The sequence below is a fragment of the Lethenteron reissneri genome, chromosome 2, assembly GCF_015708825.2.
Source record: "Lethenteron reissneri isolate LAM-NWPU_2019-01 chromosome 2, ASM1570882v1, whole genome shotgun sequence".
NCBI lineage: Eukaryota > Metazoa > Chordata > Hyperoartia > Petromyzontiformes > Petromyzontidae > Lethenteron > Lethenteron reissneri.
This window is the reverse complement of record NC_083780.1, coordinates 15,285,507-15,297,573: the sequence shown is the minus strand read 5'-3', so window position 1 is coordinate 15,297,573 and position 12,067 is coordinate 15,285,507. Positions and strand designations below refer to the sequence as shown.

The 12,067-nt window shown below is 42.1% G+C and overlaps 1 protein-coding gene across 3 annotated transcripts; it reads right to left on the bottom strand.

The window, feature by feature from the left end:
* Nucleotides 1-224: 224 nt before the first annotated feature.
* On the bottom strand, nt 225-10,898 carry LOC133341193 (CUB and zona pellucida-like domain-containing protein 1). 3 transcript variants are annotated; one of them, XM_061549657.1, is made up of 9 exons: nt 10,792-10,898; nt 9,609-9,754; nt 7,771-7,953; nt 7,532-7,665; nt 6,217-6,343; nt 5,573-5,682; nt 4,871-4,967; nt 3,725-3,899; nt 225-2,469 (listed from the first exon to the last, which is right to left on the bottom strand). In XM_061549657.1, exons 5-9 carry the CDS (start codon nt 6,301-6,303, stop codon nt 2,312-2,314), a joined length of 627 nt encoding a protein of 208 aa, XP_061405641.1. In that variant the 5' UTR covers nt 6,304-6,343; nt 7,532-7,665; nt 7,771-7,953; nt 9,609-9,754; nt 10,792-10,898; the 3' UTR covers nt 225-2,311. The 3 variants fall into 3 exon arrangements, with proteins under 3 accessions (XP_061405641.1, XP_061405634.1, XP_061405649.1); XM_061549650.1 differs by having other exon boundaries at nt 7,532-7,953; XM_061549665.1 differs by lacking the exon at nt 7,532-7,665.
* Between the last annotated feature and the right edge of the window lie 1,169 nt (nt 10,899-12,067).

The window sequence follows — 12,067 nt, the reverse complement described above, 5'->3', positions numbered from 1 at the left end:
CACATTGGTGGACAAAACTGGTAACAGAATGACAAGCATAAAATACACGCAGGACCGTGAGGGATAGCGATGGCTTGGGGAGACCTTCATTCAGCAGTGAATTATCATGGCTGATGATGGGACGATAGACTATGAATAACGGGCACTTGTTTAATACCATTGTTTTATTTGTTACAAGAGTAGGAAGCAATCATGTTCATCATTGTAAAGTCCTCAATATGTAATTGTCTTTCAATGAGTCATTATAACAACCATTAAAAATAAGACCATGGTGCCCTTAAATTTTGAAGTCAGCATACAAAAATGCATTTGCGATTCCATTTGCATTTGGCTATACCGGTTCATGTTATAAAGTATTACATCATATAATTCGTTGACCAGAAGCAGCAATGTGACTTCGACAATTTTTACGCAAAACATCTTATCATTGATAGATTTTTGCAAATACACAATTGTGCTCCTACGAAGGAAAACAGTAAATGTTTGCGGGAATGAGTTAAGGTTTTTAACAAACGTGAGAAATGTATTAATCAGGCCCTGGAAGTCAAAAGTCACATAAATTATACTAATGATCTCATTCTCAAAGCATATAGATCGTCTTGAATTGAAGTTTTCGTGACTGCAGGAAACCATACTCTTTGGTTCTTTCGGTAAAGTCACGTAGATATAAAATAAAATTAATTAAATCACGACGTTTCGATTGCAACACAAGTAATCATCATCAGGTGGGAAAACCAGAGCAATATTTTTTTTTGCCGAAGTGGGAGAGAGAGTTGCCGTGGTAAGAGGTTATATAGGTAAGAAAGGGGGAGGAGCAAGGGGGGAGAGGGAGGGGTGGGGGCGTGGGGTAGGGGGAGGGCGAGCGCTGCGTGGTGTAGTAGTATCCGGCAGATATGATAGACGACAACCAATACAAACCAGTTAGGGTTTTACCTGGTTTAAAACATATTTACAATGATTGCTCAAATTGTATCCATCTTCTCAGTTGAAGTTATGTCTATGTTTATATATCTGGATGGCTTCATGAACAAACCTTTGATAGTAGCCCGAATGTTTGCAGAGTACCTCGGTCTCGGAAAAAACAATATGATGTGAGCCCACAACGTTATAACAATGGTCAGCTACGGCAGAGGTATTGGTTCTGCCGTGTTTCAGATCTGCTTTGTGTTCGCGAACACGGTCCGAGATATGGCGTTTCGTTTCTCCAATGTAACAGCCACACCACAGGTGCAATTTATTTTGTAGACTCCAGGATATTGCATGTCAGGAATGACATCCTTCACAGATGGGGTTAGATCACGGATTTTGTGTACTGTATTGAATCGGACCTGGATCTTGTGTACGTTTAAGATTTTGGAAATATTTTTGGTAACACCTGCTATATAGGGTAACGTGATGGTATTGATTGGCATCTCAGAGGGCTGTTTCTCCATGGTTGGAGTAACAGCTTTGCGAATAATGCGATCCGAGTACCAATTCATCTTGAGTGCCTGGTGTACGTGTTCCAGTTCACTGGCTCGGTGGTGTTGCTCAGAAATGTAGTGGGCCCTATGGTGTAGTGTTTTGATGAGGGAATTGTTCTGTGCCGGGTGGTGGTGGGAATCAGATTTCAGATAGGAATTTATGTGGGTGGATTTCCTGTAGACAGAGTGTCCCAACGAGCCGTCAAGTCTGTTCTCAAACAAAACATCCAGGAATGGTAGCTTACCATCCTTCTCCACTTCCATGGTGAATTTGATGGATGGGTGCATGGAATTAATGTGGTTGAGAAATTGGTTCAATGCTTGCAGGCCATGTGGCCAAATGAGGAAAGTGTCATCTACGTATCTCTTCAACAAGGAAGGACATAGGGTGGATGTCATCAGGCAAAAAGACAGAACTGCTGCTGTGCCTTTCTGACTGATGACGGTTGCTTGTGTTGCGATCGAAACGTCGTGATTTTTGTTTCTACCCTACGTGACTTTACCGAAAGAACCAAAGAGCATACAGATCGTCTTCATTGCGTGTGCCAAATATGTAAACTATTGTAATAGTCTTCATTTAAAAATGCAGTATCTATTCTGTATGAAGATATTCGACAAGTAAATAATTCAATTAACGAATTTCAACATTACTGCAGTTCATAAAAAATATATAAAGCACATGCAGTATCCACATTGCTGATTAATCTCACGGTTCCGATAAAGAAAAATTCACCTTAGCCTTGTAAAAGCCCTTTTAAAACAAACTCAATCACTTACACAATCCATAAGCGATTCATGCAAGAGGCTATGTAGCGATGGCAAGTAGTAAAGTGTAAAAAGCGTGTCCATCACGTAGCGAATTCATCGTTGGTGACGACGTGGTGATACTCGGGCCCTGCGACACGGTGGCGGTAAACGTTCACCGCGGCCACGCACACGGCAGCGATGGCCAGGGCGGCGGCCAAGGCGTACACCATGCCCGCCAGCGAGCTCAGCACCCCAGAAGCTGCGGTTAGATGGGAGGGCGCGGAAACGCCAGCGGAAGCACACAAGCCGGCCAACAGAGAGGTGTAAGTGAGACTCTTCTCCATCTTTTTTTTATTAGAAGTTTTCGTGGCTGTAGTGTTCCATACTCTTGGGTTCTTTCGGTAAAGTCACGTAGGTATAAAATAAAATGTAATCACGACGTTTTGGGCACAACACAAGCGTCCGTCATCAGGTGGGACAACCACAGAAAGAAATAATTACTGAAGTGGGCAAAAGGGGCTATTGTTTCTTGCTGTGGTTGTCCCACCTGATGACGGACGCTTGTGTTGTGCCCTGAACGTCGTGATTTAATTTATTTTATTTTATACCTACGTGACTCTACCGAGAGAACCAAAGAGCATCTTATTTGTGTTTGTTGTTGTTTTAACTTGCCGACCCTCTTCTACTGGACATCTGTGAAAAATAGCTTCATAGCTCATCGGATTCCTCCAGTCTAAATAAAGATTCAGATATTTTACCTGTGGACTGCGATTGCATATTTGTTCACATTAAACCTGAAATGGTACCATGGTTGACATGAAGGCATTGTATCTAGACATTTTATAACTTAAAACTGCACTTACTGTCATTAAAGACTGCCCTGTAGCAGGAAATGTATCTTCACGTCTCTTAATCAAAAAGACCATTTCCACGTAATTTTTTTTTTATTAATAATGAAAATTTTATAATTTTATCACTATCCATTGTTTATCCACTGCTGGATGAATATCTCACGATGTTCGCATGATCCTTATTGTTTCATTGATTTAGCATTTCCTGTGTAAGCGCTAATCTTCTGACCTTTGACGGTGATGTGACATTGTACAGGTTCACATCTAGCGGCCATCTGGATTATGACTGTGTAATAGCCGCAATATTACGGAAAGTTTGCTTCACAGTTGAACGTTAAAGAGCCCCTGATGACATTCGCAAGAGTGGGCCATCGTGTGCCAGCATTGAGGTCCAAATTTGTATAATATCCACAAATTACTCAATTAGCATTATGTATGTTGCAATCATCACCCTCTTCTGGCAGACTAATGCCCGAAGCCACTCTTGCAAATGAGACGATCCTGGTCTCTTGAGTTATCAAGGTCTGACCTGAGAGCAACTCTCGTTTTCCAAAAAATCTGGTGTCTGCTACCCAATCCTAACTTTTACGAACCAGATTTGTGCCATGGTGCCATGTCAGACGGCACAATGGAGCTTGGCCGACTGGTAAGGAGGATGCTCACCCTGCCTTGACTTGCGGAGCCGCAGGGGGCCCTGAGACAGGTCCACGTTGTGCTCGGCACGCTTCTCCCGGCTGACGAGGTCACGCACGGACCGCTTGGCGCGCACGCACCCTCGCTGGCATGTCGAGTTCCGGTTGGAAATGTGACAAATGTGTACAGAGCACTCCAGGTAGACCTGCGAAGAACATCGGTAAACATATCGCCATTGTCATTTCTTCACAAAAGTAACCACCATCAAAAAGGTTGAATGGAATGACAACAATAACAATTTTATGCATGGGCTGTCAACCCCTAACCAGGATTTGAACTCATTACTTTTCAATTGCGTGCCACTTGCCGAGCCACCTGGCCAGATTACACTCAAGTGTTCTATTTACCTGGCGATTACTTGTGAAATTACTGAATTGGTTTTTAGTTTCCACTGCCGTTTGTCTAACTGTTGCATTTAGACCAATATCAACTTCATATTTTGTTAACCAGACTGATTACCATTTCTGTGATAAATAAAATGGGTTGTTCTTATCAGTTTGTGACATTCCTATAATGCATCCATATTGAATGTTGCTTTTCCCTGGTATTCCAAGTATGGGGTTAAAGTTGAGGGGCATCTGGGCCCTGTTAACTTTGACATCTTTACGTCCCATATAAAACAATATAAATTGGCCATGACCACTGCTAAAATAGATTTTTTTTCTCACATTGTTTCCACCACTAAGGATCGACCAGCTGCATTGATAATTATGTTTTGTTAAACTGTCACATTTAAAACAACTACAGAAGGTAAATGAGGATGGAACCGATTGATGCGAGATATTTTTTGAACATTTTCAACGTCAAAATTAAAGTGATTAAAGTACAGCTGCCCTCTGATCCTATTATTGCCGCTGTTAATTCTGCTCTCGATTGCTAGTTGTTCACGAATTTACAGTGATAATTACCAAGGCTAGTGCTTAAGGTTATGATAACATATCCATACCGTAAAACCTGTAGTTTAGATTATTGGTCTACCTAGAGGGTCGCCGCCTTCGGGCAAATTGTCTGAAGTGATACAATTTCTGAACAAAACATAACCTGTCCCTGCACGATCTTGAATAGGCCACCGAGGTTAAATGAAATAAATCTCGGATCATGGATAACAAATATTACCTGGAAGCCATTGGAGAACTCCACACTCTGGAAGCTGAAATGCTGCCTCTTGTTGTCGCCACTGAAGTAGTTGACGTAGGATGGTTCCTCTTGACATCTACAGCCCCGCGAACACGTGCCGTCACAAACAAATTCAAGTTATCTGTGTTCATTCTCTGTGCGCTCGTGCTCACGGACTATTGCATCAATTCCTGCCGCCATGTGTTGGGCAGCCAGGGAAGGTCCACCATTTCCGTGCGACAGGCGACATAGAGGAGGTGTTAAAGGTGACATGTCTCAGGCCAAGTAGTCCTGTTTATTGAACGAGATGTATTTATTGCACACACATTGTATCACATGCGATTCAATTTAAAATTGAGTGAAGATTAATTTATTATGAGAATAACGTCAACACGCTTTACATATCTCAATTATATTTAGTGTGTGCATAATCGTCAATACACGTGGTAGCGTTCCCACCATATTCAGCCTTAATCTAACAGCCTGGAGTAGGCCTCTCACCAGTTCTGGGCCACCGAAGAAGGAGCTTGCCTAAACTCCCGTCCTTGTGACCCACCCGTGTCCAGGTCACCACGTTAAGCAATTAAGATGGCTGTTGATTGGGGATCGGTAGATTTGTGATGAGGTGCGATGGCTGGCGCTTGGGTTATCCCAGCCCTAGGCCTTCAACCTTACAAACGGAGAGCCAAGTCAGCCGTGTACCCATTTCTAATGATGAAGTAGGAGTCGCTGTCGTCGGCACCGGTAAAGGGGGAGGCTCTGCACGTCTCCAAAAACAGCAGCAGGTCGTTGGTGGGGGAGTTGAGAAGCACCTGGTGAGAAAACGCACAGATGAACTCTTCCTGGAGGAGGGGGGGCTCCATGGAAGAGGAAGTAGATGAGAGGTAGCAACAGTTACAAGCAGGTCAATGTGTATTTGAATTGACTATGGAATAGATTCTAAGTGTTGTGAATACCACGGCCTCTGGAGCGTCTCTAAAAGTACCACGTATCCTTGATATGTGTGGAGTGATCAATACAGACATCATTACATCTGCGCTTTTACGATAAAAATACTTTTTCTTGATTTACTTGTCTTATTGGTGGATGTTGATGTAAGTGGTCATGGCCCAGAAGCTTCATGGAAGATCAAAGCAAGGGATCTTTCTGCATTGTCGTGTCTCTCACGAGGACGTGTTTGTTGTTTGTGACTTCTTGTGAACTCCAGTCAGCTGTCCAAGCTTCTTCATCAGTGACGAGGTTGTATTGTTCAAGGTTGAGCTGATACATAGGTCTGTAGCACATGTTTTAACTGTGACATGACATGATACCGAATCACTGTCTTATCATGAGCTCATCTCACCCACCTCCGCGTAGATCGGGGCTCCGAGGTCCACCTCGAATGGGTACGAGTAGATAGGCTGACTGAAGCTCTGGTCCATGTAGAGCACCATGCTCAGGTCAAAGGTGCCCGAGCTGTACTTGTCATGCACTCTGCAGTGCGAGAAAGAGAGGGTCCCAACATTTAAGAAGGAGAATCTTACAAAAGACACTCGTGCACAAGGATTTCCTCTTGAGGACAAAAGCTAAAAAGTGTATAGAGAGAACGGGAGATTCCTGTAATTTAGACTGAGACACATGCAGAGGGATGCATGGATTAGAGAATATACTATCAAGAGAAGTCGGCTTTGGAAGAATGAATGTCTGGTGATAGAGACTAACGACTTGAGTGGAGGCCAAATGAAGGAGTATGTCTATCGTGGATGTGGAAGCAAAGAATTAAACTCGTGTGCAGGAGTCAGATAAATTGCAAGGCCGTGAGATACTGGGCAGTCTTGTAAAGGCCTTCATCTAATAGTGGATAGATGGTGGATGATGACTTTCATCACAATAATTTATATATATATATACACATGACTGGTAGCTGTGATAAGATTAATGCAGCTTCCTCTTTTGCAGACTCAAGCCAATTATCATCAACTTGTATTCTAGGACTGACAGTGAGGAAGAAATCTATCTCGACTTTTCAGTACCTTTGTTCATCTGTTTTCTGGTAATGGAGGTGTCCCTATAACTTATGGATAAAGATGATGCAATATAAAGTAATTAAATGAAAAGTTTTTTACGATTGCGGGCAGCTGTGAATTAAACAAACATAAAGGCTTAGCTTACCATTATTCCCTTAGAGATGACATCACACACCATGCTCACAGATTGGATGACGTCATTACGAGACGTCTTTTCACAACATCGCTTGTCACATTATGTCACCTTATCGTTCTCGAACGCTAACGTTATACATCATCATCAATGAAGGCCCAGCCCAAGTCGTTGAAGGCCCAGCCCAAGTCGCAATCTCTGACAATCCTCATCCGATGTAACAACCCCCCTGGCGCCTGAACAAGGAGCCAATTTCATCGCTCTATCTCTGTGGTGGGCGTCCATTCCTCAGCTCCTGCTCCATCACTATTCTTAACCATTAGTGACCACGCCTCCTTTCAAGGTGTCCCACCCAAGCCCGCTTATTTTTCGAATAATTTTCATGTATTTAACCCACGTATGTTCCCTAAATTGATTTGTAAAGTTGGAAAGTGTTACAGAACCCATGCATATGCATGATTTTTCGACCTAGTTAAGAAATTCGTTTCAACTACATTTATATCGGAATGTGGCTTGGATTACCTGGGCAAGTAGCTCGCTACGACATTCCCTTGTGAATCGATGGAGCAGTGAATGGGGATGCGCAGTTTCTTGGCTGTGGTTCCCGACACGAAGCCATACGCCGTGTTCGAGTACACGATGGTGTCGCCGTGGGCCTTGGGGAGAGGGAGAACAACATAGAGCACACGTGCCCCCTCCATCCCTCACACTCAGGTGTGTGTGTGTGGAGTTCTCAGATCGCGGGGTCCCGGTCGGCATACCTCGGCCGTGGTGCCACAGGACTGCAGGTCACTGTGCAGGATCAGGTACTGCTGCGTGAAGAAGCCACGACACGAGGCGTCCTCCAGGTGGACGTCCAACGGTGAGAGGTTGAGTGAGCTCAGTTTTTCCAGTGGGATCTTCAGCTCGAGGATATTGAGACGTGCAGTTTAGTTGTGGCGACTCTGCAAAGTTACGTGATGAAAGTCAGGTTGATATTTTTTCAATCCGGAAACCAACAAAATGTTGGCACATTTTCCACATCTATTAATTACTATAACCGTAAGGAATTCTGGGCGTTTATTGCTTGCGACACGTTTACAGAAAATAAAGAGTCAAGATAAATATTGAATTAGAGTAGGTCCGAATCATCCGTCGAGTAATTTAGACTCTGCTTTTTCAGTAATTTGGCCCTCGGATGGGCAGAGTTGTTGTGGACCCTGATCATCGCAAAGTGTGCGTGTAGTTTATGAGCCCTACATCACTTCAAAATATTTCGCATTTGAAGGCTTCTGTCGCAAGAGTATCAGGACATCAGAAGCACTCTCGTTTTTTAAACTATCTAGTTTTAACTAAATATTGATAACTTTCCACTAGATTCGTAACATTGGCACTTCTTTGCATCTGTTGTGCAATCACCCCAGTTTATTTTTCAGACCTAGTTGTGGCCTGAAACTCTATATTTGTGATGTGCCACAGGCTACATGAATCTACCTCTAAGATAGTGCTGAGGAACATGCCAAATGATAGAAATCAAACGCTCCTGCAGTGACAAAAGCAACATAAGCTTCATCTTCTTAGTTCTTTCGGTAAAGTCACGTAGAAGGGAAAAAATAAAATAATAAAAATATAACATAATAAAATACAATTCTCACGACGTTTCGGCCACAACATGAGCTTCCCTCAGATGTGGGTAATGTAATTTGTTATTTGCTCAATTATTTCAAATCTACTCTCTAAGTAGTCTGCCAATAACAAGTTTCATATAGAACATCAACGTTATCACAATTGATTGGATGTCCTTTAACTGTATTCGATGACCCTTTGGGGTTCTTTACTCTCGTGTTGCTATTTCATCCCGTCTGGCTAATATAGCATTTGCCACATGTGCACATAATCAGGTAGACTGACCGGGTCCTAATTTGGGTATTTAAAGTATTCTTTGGTACGATTCAAAAGGTGTTGTATTCTGTGCTGTACCATGCCAGGTCTCACTCCCATTTTTATCAAAGTTTATAAATATCTAGCCAATTCCTGCAATATACGGGTGTTTGATTGTTTTGATTACATTTTCACTTTCACCGTTTGTATTACCCACTTTGTTTCTAACACTAGGTGTCCTGTTAATTCTTAGATTGTGGTATCTATTTAATTGCAGTGCTTGTTTCACTCGGTTTAAGCTCACTCCTCAGGCATTCACCATCTGACGCTTTGTTTGCCCGATGTACGGGCGTCTTGATGAGAGGTTCCTGTTGTGCATCATGGTGGCGTGAGTGCATTTAAATTACTACGTCTTCTTGGTGTTGATGTTAAAAACTTCCAAACTAAATAACCCAAAAAAGAAATCCCTGTAGTGAATTGGACCTTTCAGCAATGCCATCCCGTGGGTCCTTCTTGTAAAACAACTGAAGGCTGAAAGTTTCTTACTCGCATAAACTAATACAATGAATCCATTCATGCAACATAAAAATGGCATATTTTACAATATGCAATTACTTTCACTATACTAGTGGTATGAATCCATTCTACGTTTCTTTTACAAACATAGAAACAAAAAAGAAAGTGTTCCACGTGTGTGACATGGGTACCACTGCGTAATGCACAAGCATTCTAGACTCACCGGTTGCCTGGCAGAGGAAACGGACTTGGTAGTCCAGGCATTCGTTGTCCACTTGCCTAATGTTCACGCAATAAAACCCGACTGTTGTGCTATTCACGGTGACCTGTCCCAGTCTGATCGGCAGGAGTCCAGTCCAGCGTCATCGCCTGTTTGTCGCCAGAGTGTGTACACATTGCGCATTTAAGTTACGAGCTCGTTACCACAGTTGAACGTATTAACTATAAAGTGAAGAAGTCCATGCCAAAGGTGTAACGTAAGGGCTTCTTTATTGAGCCAGGAACGCAGTCTGAGAAACTTCCTCTTCCACTCAAAGGTGCCTAGAACGCCCTTTTTATCTTCACCCCTCCCCTATTTGGCCAATCGGAATTTGAGCAGCCTGCATTCAAGCGACAGGTATTGAAACAGACGGGGTGCAAGTACGCCATTTAAATGATTAATTCGGTTACCCTCTACAGCAGGATTTTCTAAACTCCAGTCCGAGCAACCCGTAAAAATTCAAGTCAAGTCCTTCCACGCTGCACGCGTCAGATAATTGTTAAACACGTCCCACGTGACGCGCAAAGAAATGAACGCTGCCAGCATTCATAGCCGATTCATACTAAGATCGATATCTCAGTGTCTGAGCATGTACAGCACACGTGTTCTACATGTGTGTATATACACGTACTCTGTGTGTGCGTACAAGTGGAACACGTCCTGCAGACAGTCTTGATTGGTTAGTGCATCACGTGGCACGTGTTTAACAATAATCGGGTGCGTGCAGCGTGGAACGAGTTAATTTGTAGTTCAATATGCAGGAGAGTTGGGGTGGGCAGTGAGGCCTGAATTTTGGTGACCGTGCTCTTCAGCCTCCCTAAACATGTATAATGAATTACTTTAAAAATAATAATGACAGGCTTTGATATACCAACACCTCAAACATAAACTATTTCAACATTTTATCTCTGTAAAGGTAAATATGTTCTGAAGGTCAGGCTGCCGAAACGTCGAAAATCGTTTATATCCTTTGTGAGACTTGAATAAAAAAAACATATGATTGATTTTAATAATCCACTGTGTGTGTTGCACATTTAATAATCCACTGTGTATGTTGCACATTTAACTATCCACTGTGTGTGTTGCACATTTTCATTGGCCTTTAAGTAAAAAAATTAATGACGCTTGCAAGCAACGTTCCTCTCACCTCTAACGCTAAAGGAGAGAGGCAGATTTCACCAGGATATTCTTGTCTCAGTTGCTGCAGGGTTTCATAGTCTCCATTTCCAGATGGGTCATCGCGGTCATACCACCGTGTCCAATAGACATCTGCCACGCAGTGCACATTTTAAACATTACAACAACAGCTGTAGCCATTCACCAATAATCAAAATCTGAATATTTATAAGAAAGTGGCGACCTCGCCATGGCCCGTATAACCAAGCATGACGACCAAACACAAGCACAATGATTGCTTAAATCATCATGATTACTAAATTATATATTATTCCTTTTGGCTTCTGTTGAGAAGTTATGCAAGATCACATTTTAAATGTTACTTAGTTTACATGCGAAATGTGTGTATACTATATATATGTGTACACAATGCGTCCCCCGTAATGAGATTACAAGTTGCCCCAGATTAACGTTGAATAGATTTGAAAGACAAAAACAGCCTCGTTATAACTTTATTCGTCGTTTAAATTAATTTCTATTTTTTTTTATCAATGGCTAATTGTGTCGCCCAAGAAATGACGCGTAGTTTACAAGAGCTAAAGCATCAATTAAGTCATTCAACTTTCTTACCAGGAATTTCTTTTGCAGATGAAGTAGAATAACACATTTAAAAGAGACAAAAAAAAACACATTCAGAATATTTAGTGCAGCAATGTCTTAACTACAATGTTAAGTGTTGAGTCAAATAACCGATACGCTCGATGACATACATTCATGTTCACTGTCAGGTTACCATGGTAAGCTTTTGTTAAGAGATGATGATATGCGAGAAATGAACCAATTTCATGACCGTTATGATGATCAGTACAATGATAATTACAATCGTATGGATGCCACTACACATTCTCATTACTTCCCACCTCGCGATAGATTCCCCCAGCGTAATCAACATCCGATCGCCAAGGTCTGCCCTTGCAATACAATCTAATCGTTTGCCCGTGAGCTCTTCCCTTGGGTACCAGGATGACAAATGCAACAATTTCACTCCAATAAAGAAATAAATAAACGACGTGTTACGGTTTGACTAATAACATTAAAAGTATGAGTCCATCATTGCCTTTAGGAGTTAGTTATTTTGTGACAATTTATTAATTATAGCTGTAATAGAAATACTTTAGTTTCATGTGTAACCACCCCCCTTTGTAACGTATGTGTTTAAATAAAAGCTGCAAGTCTTCAAAATGTTGGATTTTCTCTGTTTACATTTCAAAGAAGAACTTCACCGTCAACGGTACTAAATACGTGTA

Coding starts and splice junctions, on each gene's coding strand:
- LOC133341193 (XM_061549650.1), bottom strand. CDS start 7,710: ATGGAGGGGGCACGTGTGCTCTATGTTGTTCTCCCTCTCCCCAAGGCC. Junction 6,344..7,531: donor GTAGCGAGCTACTTGCCCAG/GTAATCCAAGCC, acceptor CTCGCACTGCAG/AGTGCATGACAAGTACAGCT. Junction 2,470..3,724: donor GCTCCGCAAGTCAAGGCAGG/GTGAGCATCCTC, acceptor ATCTAACCGCAG/CTTCTGGGGTGCTGAGCTCG.